General features: G+C 30.6%; 1 protein-coding gene across 1 annotated transcript; it reads right to left on the reverse strand.

Moving 5' to 3' along the window:
* Positions 1-26: 26 nt before the first annotated feature.
* On the reverse strand, positions 27-5,254 carry LOC126904748 (uncharacterized). Its single transcript, XM_050683966.1, has 8 exons — positions 4,421-5,254; positions 4,258-4,332; positions 2,628-4,193; positions 1,396-2,555; positions 1,207-1,339; positions 859-1,140; positions 208-793; positions 27-145 (listed from the first exon to the last, which is right to left on the reverse strand). Exons 1-8 carry the CDS (start codon positions 4,575-4,577, stop codon positions 121-123), a joined length of 3,984 nt encoding a protein of 1,327 aa, XP_050539923.1. The 5' UTR covers positions 4,578-5,254; the 3' UTR covers positions 27-120.
* Positions 5,255-10,824: the final 5,570 nt, after the last annotated feature.

Here is a 10,824-nt window from a genome sequence, read left to right on the forward strand (position 1 = left end):
TTATTTAATATAATTTCAACAATAAATTTTTGTACATAATAATAATAATATTGTTTACTAATAAATTTTTGTAATCTGTTTATTATTTTTACATTAGTTTATAAGATGTATCTACAAATCTTAAGTTTCAATGCTGTCTTCATTCCTAAAAAATAACACTATTTAATATATATTTAATAATTATTAGCATAATTATGGTATACGTACTCTAGTTTATAATGACCGTAAGCGTAAGTAGTAATACGGTCTTCTGATATAACCCGTTTATCATCTAAACGGTTTAATGTCATTTTCATAGTCTTAATGGTGTATATTTGGTGTTGAAATGATCTGATTGACACATTTTCTCTGTATGGTGTATAAGTCGGGTACTTTACAACGGGGCAATAAGGGTCCACGGCTCTCTCATGAATGTTGTTTACAACCATCGTGCCATATGTAGCCGCTGTTGCATGAGCTTCGCTTACTGCAGGCTCCTCTTCAGCATACAAACACCGTTTCAGGTCCTCGACTGTAAGATGATTTTTCACAACGTGACCACGTATCCCTTTCGCCTTAATTTTTTCTTTACCCTCCAAGTCAAAACCATAACATTTTGGTCTTAGACTAATAAACTCCAATATAGATTTCCCCGGCGCTTCGTCACTCCACAAACCAGGCACCTTTTTGTTAGCGTTTGAATAACACGGGTGACTGCTCGGCAAACCTGAAGTGTCAAGTCTAGCCAATAGATCAGGATTTTTCTTTGCCACCGCGTAAAAGTCATCACCCACGATAAAGTACACTAATGAATCTAAACAATAAAATCAAAAAATAAAATCATTAAATTTTTTCAATAAAAAATATTAATTAATCTACCTGTGTCACCGTATAACAGTCGAGCACGGTCTTTGAAATATTTCTTCATTACGTTATAATGGAAATCGTATACGAGAGTTTTACTAATTTCTAAAATTGCGAAACCTACGTATACTGGTTTACAAAAATCGATAATTTTCTTTTCCAATACAAACGCTGATAAATTTTCACTGTACGTTGTACAATGTTTGAAATTATGCTTTCTAATTAATTTAGCCGCTCGTTTAGGATTATTGACCAATTCCATTTGCGTTCTAAATTGTACACGTTCCATCATTTTACCTGTTAACAAACGAAATCGCATTAAAATTATGTTTATATATATTTTTATTTAATTTTAAAACTTACCAAAAACAGCGTTGTTCATTAATTTAAAAAAGTCTTTTTCAAAATCATTTTTGGCTTTCTGTCTCATCTCCGTGTTGAGTTGTATATATTTTGATAGCCAGGCCGACTGCTTAAATTGTAACACCTTATGCACCTGTAATTTAATGACATGTTATTATTATATTTTTAAAATATAATTTTATGAATTACCTTTTCTACTTTTAATCCGTTTGCCATAGCCTGTTTTAAATTTAAATAGTGTATAACGTAGTTTTCTTTCCGATCGAAAGTAGACAACAGTTTTTTGACCCGTGAATTAGGCGGACATTTTCGTTCAGGTAGAAACGGCATTTCGTTGTGGGCATCATGTAACTCTTTCGGGTACGACACCGTCACTTCAAGGGCCATTCCTATAGGAGAATCCGCAGGTAACTCTTCCACAGTCTTTAAAATTTTCGTTTCGTCGTCCACGTCCAACCACTTAAAGTCACCACATGGCATATGTTGAGACATACTCCAACCATACAAATTATTGACATCCAAATATATAATTTCAGATTTTTGTTGTTTAATATCATAATGAGGCGTCTTTTCATTGTTGGCTGTGGCATGTTTCAACACCGAAGTTGTCATTCCTCCCCGTATTCCTCTCTCAATAAAAAGTTGTTGTTCATAATCGCTCATGAGGTCTAGTGAAACGCCCGTATGCAGCAGCATAGCGTCAAAAGACAGACCGGGACTCGTAAAATAATATGCCGGTTCCAATTTATATTTTAGTAGGCATAACTTACGAAAATTTGTAAAAACATCCGCAAGTATTGTTACGTCAGTTTTCAGGTACAGATCAGAGTACTCACCGAGCGTTTTACAATTGAAATGTTGCCATACGTTTTGTGCGTGTTTGTATTCGGCATCATCTATATGCGTTTCTGACAGATCGTTATAAAAATCGGCTTTTGACGGCAATTGTTTTTCTTCGAGTACATCCCAGCTTGAGGTGTATGAATACGGGTACACGCCTTTACGGGTCACTAAATCAATGTCACCGTCCGATGAAAACGCTTTTGCGGTTTCTTGGAATAATTTTATGTCGGCGGCGCGCAAATTTTCAGCGAGAGCCGCTAAACTAGTACTCATAAAACGAAATGTATCTACGAACCTTAGTGAAAATTTGTTTGAAACAAATTTTGAAAAAGAAATATATTTTTCTTCTGTAGCGGGTATTACACTTATTCTACTAGTATCTCTTCCAAGGGCTTTAACTAAAAAGTGTCCGTCGTACGAGCTAAGATTATGGAAATATACGTTAACAAACTTGGGCGTTGTTAATTTTAAATTGCAACTGTTACAAAGTGTTTTTCTAAAACTACCTGAAATAAATATACATTTTCATTTTTTATTTTAATTACAATACAATTAACACAGTTATGTTTATGATTTACCTGTCAAATGATCATGGTCTGCAACTTTATGATTTTTCTCTGTAAAACCACCCATACACAAGTCACAGCAGGTTTTCTTTATATGTTCTTCAGTCTCTTCGTGTGTCATACAAATATCAACGTTCGTCTTGAGTAACTCTTCAATTTTCAACGCCACTTCAGTTACGTCATCCATGAAACGATTGACTACTTCCTCCGGCTCACTGCTTTTATTTCCTCTGTATATTTTGGGCGTCGTTTGAATATTATACTGTTGCAATAATTCTGTGGGTACACTGTCGGCTGCTTTTACTATGTATCCATAGCTCATTGCAACATGATCATGTATATATCTTGTGTTGCCTTTCATATCATTGTTAGACTTGACCAACAGGCTTTCAAAATCAGCATAAATTGCAAATGGATGTTCCTGTGTTTTGCCCCATGACTCGAACTTTAATTTAGTGCCCTCTTCAGGCATTATAGGTAAAAACGGTTTGTTTTCGCCACAAATTTTTTTATGTTCTTCTAACGCCTCAACTCCACGTAGTTTATACTTTTTAGGTACATTATTAAAACCCGTGAAACACCGTTTACAAAATATCCTTTTTGCTGTATTCTTTGTTATTTGTGATTGAACCAGTTTACCAAAATCGGTAATATAAGTGTAATGGCTGTCACCCGCGGCGTTTGACACAATTAACAAATCGATATGGTCTCTACGTTCTTCAGCGCACACTTTCAGCGGATAAACTAAATATTTGGATTTATTATGTAAATCTTTCAATTTTAGTCCGTAAACATTGACTGAAGTATGCGGATTATTTTTTTCGAAAATTTTTATGTCTGAAATCGGTGTTGGGAATGATAAACCGGAGAAATTATAAGAGTTTTCTATAGACTTATAGTTGTGACCTACAATATTCTTATTATCTCCTGTCACATTCTTTGCCAATATAGCCCATTTGAAACAATGTTGATCTATATTTTGTGGGTTTATTACAGCTTTTTTCATTTTAATGTCATGAGGCAAATCAATGTAAGAACTCCCGCCTAAAGGCTGATATTTGTATACACCCAGTAAAATACCGTCTATATTAGAAAACGAAAAATTACTACCTTTACCAGCATAATTTTCCTGTTCTTCTAATAATTTTGTGTATGAAATATCCACAGCATGCTCAATATCGTCCTCGTTAATTATCTCGGCTGCTGACGTTTTAAATGACCGATTTTCGTACTTGGTTTCATTATTTGGTACAGTATAAGTCGCCTCCAGTTTTAAGTTGAATTTTATCGAGCCCATTACTTTAAGACAGTCGCGTAATATTTCAACTAAATCGCCTCTTGTTGCCGACAAAAACGATTGATACCCAGCTACATTTTCAATATTCTTTTTATAAAACCATAAAATTTGACTATTTAATGATTCACCCGTTTTATGAAAACCGCTCGTCGTAATGTCCTGTAATCGTTTCACCTTTACCCGTTTACATTTAATCGTATTGTCGCTGTTACATTTTTTGCGACGTTTAGGACTAATTGCACTGGGGTCTGCATGCATTCTCTCCGCAACATTTACATTTTCTAAAATCAATATATTTATTTTATCATATAAATTTTTAATAATATATATATATTCTTTACTTACCACTCGTTAACATAGCCCTCGAATCAGCATGATTTCCAATAGCAATATTATAGTCCACACCATACTTTACGAGATCTAAAACATTACACTTATATTAACACTCTACTAATATATTTTTTCTTTTCATATTACTATTTTACTGAATAATAATTGTAATACTTACGGTGTATCTTTTGAACATGGCGTACAAGTCCACATTTGTCTGAAAAACTAGATGGACATAAATAACACTTAAATCGTATACCATCATGGATTTTTCTATGTCTCATCAAACAGTTTTTGGCGACATACACTTTTTCACACTTGTCACAAGAAAACATTTTTAAGACGTTTAACTGACACAACACTATTAATTTTACTCGAGTAATAATCCTTCTTTTATGCGGAAAAATCACATATTTTCATAGAGGGGTCAACAAATCACAAATCACATATCCCCGTAAACTAACCCATTCCTTCACCACTTAAACATTTTAAACTTATAATTACTTATTAATTACAATTTATTAAGTAATTTCTAATAAACTATTCATTCTTTCATAGCGCCCCTTCTTATGTACTCCCCATACTTGTGTTATCTACTGTCATGAGAGAGCTCTCCACTCTTAACCTTTCATGGGAAGGGGGTCCTATGCCTTTCACTATATCCTCTCGGCCGTTTACACCGCCCGTCCGCCTATGTAAGGGAAACACACATCATGTGGGTGGGTGAGGGGACTATGCCGTTCATCATATCCCCCCCGACCGTTTACACCGCCCGTCCACCTATGGCAGGGTAAACCTACATCATGTGGTGGGTGAGGGGACTTTGCCGTTCATCATATCCCCCCGACCGTTTACACCGCCCGTCCACCTAGGACAGGGTAAACCCAAATCATGTGGGTGGGGGGACTATGCCTTAAACCATATCTCCTCGGCCGTTTACACAGGCCGTCCACCTAGGGAGAGGAAACGGCCGGGGCCGTTTTGGGGGGTATCCAGCTCAGACTTTATAGTTCTACTAGTAACGCCGTAGTGTCTAATCTACACCGTTCGGGTTCGAGACTTGGTCACGACCGGTTCCGTTTGCTAAGCAACACTTAAGATGAGTAATTTGAGTCGCCATCTCTTTGCAAGACAACGGGACAGCTATCCGACCGGACTATCTATGGTTAAGAAATCCCTTTCCGGGGAGGTCATTAATAGACTGAAAAAGCATAAATAAATCAAGAGGCATATAAAATAATAATTAAATAAAACTTTATAAAAATCTCAGACTGAAATTACTTTTTTTTAATGAACTTTGAAGTGTCACTTTAAGTTGTCAAGAGTTATTCTCATTAAAATATCCAGGAAAATTGTTTTACTTCTATTTTATTTTAAATGTGACAAATACGTTTAATTTTAATATCACATGAATATTATTAAGTCTTACTTTTAATTAAATGGAATTATGAATCAAAATTTGTCTCTTCTTCTTTTTATATTTTATTAATATATAATACATTATACTTTTTATGTAAAGTATGTAATATGATACAATGCATAAAAGTGAATATTATAATTTCCTTTCATTATTCATCAAAATAAAATTACATTATTTTTCATTAACTACACCCATTTTATACATTAAATATAGATTATTATTTTTTCACAATTTAATATAATTATGTGATATATTAATTTTACTTACATTTTAAATATTTATAAATACAAACTGACATTTATTCAAATCTTTATCTGAGACCGAAATATGTCTACTGCTTATAAGAGTTAAGAATTTAATGAAATACATACATAAATATTGATAATATTTGAGTTAATAATTTTTATGACAAACGCGGTTTTTATAATGTAATTTTTTGAGAATTTACAATGTTATTTTTCTATGTATTGAAAATTTTGATAATTTATGGAAGGAATTTACGACTACTGATAACGTTAGAAGTAATAATTACAAATTTCCTTTACAGACTGAAAAAAACCTGGCTCACAAACTGTGTGGAATGAACTGTGAAGGATTTGATAACGTAGGCCGTTGTCTTGTGGCAGTAGAACGGATGTTATTAATGCTATCAAATCGGAAACTCTACGCTTCGTTTATTCTAATAATAAAGCTTGTACTTGAATCGACTTAAATAATTGTAAATAAAACGCTTTAACTGCAGTTGTTACAGTATTTTTTTGGCCTCTCTTTGAGTAAATATTGCTTCATAATTTTAATGCACATATTTTATGTCGCTTAAATAATTAAAACATGTATAGATGATAAACAGCACAGTTTACTTGTAATACAAAAAATCCCCTAATATATTTTTGTTCGCTAAAAACTTGGTTAGGTCAAACTAAAATGTTTACAATTTAGCCTGTTAGTAATTTATGTACCTAAATTTTAATTACTTATGCACCATTAAATAATAACTAGTCAAGTATTTATTGGTTTTAAATTATTTTCAGCTTAGTCTGAAATTAGTTAATTGAAAAATATAACGTTGATAATTTTGTAGATAGTATAAATAAATAGATTTACTGTAAATGGAAATCATGTTGAAATAAACGAACATCCAAATGATTTCAAAACAACTAAAAACTTTAACTACAGTTTGAAGATTATTTTCACCGATTGAATATTAGGAATTTACTTCGGAAATAAACTCGAAATCGTAACTACACATTCTGATAACCGCAAAATCGCTCATTCGTACAAAGCGTGTAATATTATCGTGACCGAATGTTTGCAAAAGGGTTTTGAAACTTCATACTAAGAGGATTTGGACTTTGGTTCGACATCCTTTATGCAAACGCACACACCACCATACTAAATTTGAAACTCTAAGAACCATCAGAAAACTTTTTTGTCGTTTGATAATGCTGATTTCGCTTTTTTTTTTACAAAAATATACATATATACCCTTTTGTACGCGTTTTTAAGCCTTAACTGATCTCAAAGCTTTTCATATGCTCTCAAATGAGTTTTACATGTTTATACTGCAATAACACAAATTATATTTTCACATTTACCAATACTATGTCATTACTTTTACTACCCAGTTATGTTTAATGTTTACATAATGGATTCTATAGTTCAATAAAGTCATGATACTCTTCCGAACTCTATAATTTAAGACAAAAAAAGCAAACAAATTCAAGCATTTTACTTAGGATTTTTTTTATGTGTTAAAAGAGACATTCTATTTTACTTATTTCTTGTATATCTTGAAATAAAATAAAAATGTACTATCTAATTTCCTTAAAAATTCAGAACAATCAATTTTTAGAAAGTAGTTTGATGTAATTTTAATTCTAAGAATAAATGCATGATACTAATACTTACATAAAAAAAAACACATATAATTTTTGAGAGATATTAAATCATTATTAAATTTGTTGAATATAATTTTTAAATCACTTTTAATTGAAAAATTCAAGTTAATTTTTATGTTATTGGTTTTATAAGTAAAACATTTTATTTAAACATTTAAGTGACGAATGTTAGTTGGCCCAGCTAAAATGTAATCAGTTTAATTTATACATGATGAAAAAGATGAAAGAAAAAACGTCATACTGTTGTCACCACTAAGTTAATTTGTAGAAAACCTAACGATAACTATATTTAACTGTTACACTGTGTAGAAACAATAATTAGTTGCTAGCATTTTGACATACATTAATCCATTAATTATTTAGTTACACTGTGTTACAAATATTTTTTGAGTATCTACAGAGTAAATGCACAATGACATTTTATAAAACGTGGATTAGTTCTATTAACTACAAGTTGAAAGTTTTATCACCTAATTAGAGTTGCTACAGAAGAGAGAAGTATAATTATAACATTTAGAACCCTCTTTTCATTCTTTAGTTCTACTCGTGCAAAGTTATTTTTTTACTAGGATTTATTTCTAATTAAAATTTAGGTTATACTTATTCAATATATTCAAACGAGTGAAAAACATTTAAGACATTTTAGACGCTAGTCAATATTAAGATTATTTTTAATTCAAATAAAATTACACTTGGTTGAACTATAATTTGTTAATATACAGTGATTTTTTTAATATTATCTACTCGATTATTTTTAGTTTCATATATTTCTCGATTTATCAATAATTAAGTTTTTTTTTTATGCTTTATATATTATATTGTAATATAATAATGGTGATAATTTTATTTTTTTAATGAAAATTTACATATTTAACTAGCTTAAAAAATGATGTAATTAAGAAAATAATTTGTTGATTATAAATTTAAAATCGTTATATCGGAAATTATAACTATATGAAAATATAGAATGAAGGTCCATTGTAGGTAATGTTATTTTATGTATTTGGAAAACTTTTTTACGCTCTTTCTCTACTCTATATTTAAAAATATTAATAAATTTTGAAGTTACTAGATCAAAATTTGTTGTGGAACAGTCATTTTCTTTATTAGATAATTTTTTATTTTATTTGCTAGTTAAATATTTATGTTGTCATTTAAATAAATTAAGTTAAAACCCTTATAACGTATAAAGTATGAATTCAAAAATATACTTAATAATTAATTAATCAAACATATATGAAATTAAAGAATATTTTTAATATAATTATTGTTTTAAGCGAAATCGAGTGGCTAATATATAAAGAATCCCTCTGTTTATATTTAACCTGTAATTATACGATATTTTTATAAAGAATTTGAAAACAAAATCTCTAGAATTAAGCTCCGGGTATTATTTTGTGTAAAAATGATTACATTTTGGGTTAACAACGACAATAATAAAAAGTTATGAAAACGACGTTTTAGGTGCGATAATTTTTACAATTAAGGATACTTAAAAACGTACAGGTACTCTGAATGAAATTGGAGAGCATTAGCTGACGTTTTATTGCGGAAAACTGACCATAAGTACGCGATGTGTGCGTTTAATATGAAACCATTTTCACCGTACCTTTTTATACCCCTTTGGCCTACCAAATCGACCTCAACGAAAAATTGCGCTGTGGTATTTAATTCTGGCGCCATTACTATTAAAATTATTATCCTCATTCGCATGCGACACTCGAGTAAAATACGCTTTCTCGAATATCTCTGGAAACAATTGGAACCCTCGGATTCAAAACTTGGTTTTTTAATAATTGGCTAAAATCACAATTATTGTTTCGATTCAAATGCCGTTGTTATAATGGTTTGTTTATTTTTACGAAAAACTAACTGTCTAATGGTATTTGTACAACAATTATTAAAAATGTATATTTAAGTACACAAAAAGCTCAGCTATATTTTTTATTGGGAGGATAAAGTGCAAAGTTCAAATGAATGTTAAATGTTTGCTCATTTAGAATGATTTTGTGTATATTAAACAAATATTGTTAGTAAACGTATTACATGAAAATAATGTCCATTATATTAAAACTTACATTTCAGAGTAAGATTATTTATTTTGAATTAATCAAAAAATATTTTTCGACTTTGTAAAATACTTTATTATAATCTTTAAAGACTATTATTATATCGCTATAATTATTTGTACAATTTTTTTATAGTATTATAAAAACAAATTTGATATAATTTATAGTATTTAATATTCTAGCACGTATTTAATGGGTTTCAGTTAATATATTTATATACTAATATTAACTGAAACCCAGTTAATATTAGTCATTAAGTGCGTAAATGAAAAGAAAATAGTTCTCTTCTATAATTAATAAATGTATCCAGTTAAATTAAATATTCATTTAACGCAATGATTAAAATTATTTTTTAAATCGTGGCATTTTTGACATTAAATGTGGTATCAAGTTTTGTATCATTTATGATTACCATTTTGCACCATAATATTTTTACCCTAGTGTTTCATTTGTTTGCCTGTTTTTCGGTCCAATTATTGGGAACAAAAAAATCAAAATTAGGGTTGTTAACGTATACCTTGCTGACTCATCATCACACAACGATTATATGAGTAAATCATTATTTATGCTTGATGATCATGGTTTTATCGATTATATACGGGTAAAATAGCAAAAAAAATCAGAGCGTGATAGGGTTGTACAATATGTATATACAGTATTTTTTATTTGGTTATTTTCGGGAATGGTTTAATTAACGGTGAAATATGAACGAGGTTAGACGAAATGGGGGGGAAAGGCTGTGTAATTGGGATCGTAAACATGTCGGCGGTATAGTGAATGCTTACAATACAAAAGTTTTATGTTAGAACAAATGTTGCCGGTAGTTTGGACGAGAAACGCAAGACCACAAAATGCCTTCACGACCGCCGCCGTCGACTATAATTAACCGTCTGTTTATAATTGAAGTTGTTGTACCATTTCCTCGTCTACTCTTTAGTGTAACATTGTGCCTGTGAGTGAGCATTGAGCATGTCTTGCAATATAGTTGGTATGTTATTAATTATGAGCTTACCGTTCATTTTCCATAATTTGCAAACAGATAAAATACATACCACAGTCATAATAACAAAATTAAAATCACTTAACTTTTCTAGCGTTGACATAACAAAATTATTTCCACAGTTTCCGTTCTAATTTAAGTTTTTCTATACAGCTTATTCAAATCAAAATTAATGTATAATATATTTTGTAAGAT

The sequence above is a fragment of the Daktulosphaira vitifoliae genome, unplaced genomic scaffold (genome assembly GCF_025091365.1).
Source record: "Daktulosphaira vitifoliae isolate Bord-2020 unplaced genomic scaffold, ASM2509136v1 Scaffold_4, whole genome shotgun sequence".
Lineage (NCBI taxonomy): Eukaryota > Metazoa > Arthropoda > Insecta > Hemiptera > Phylloxeridae > Daktulosphaira > Daktulosphaira vitifoliae.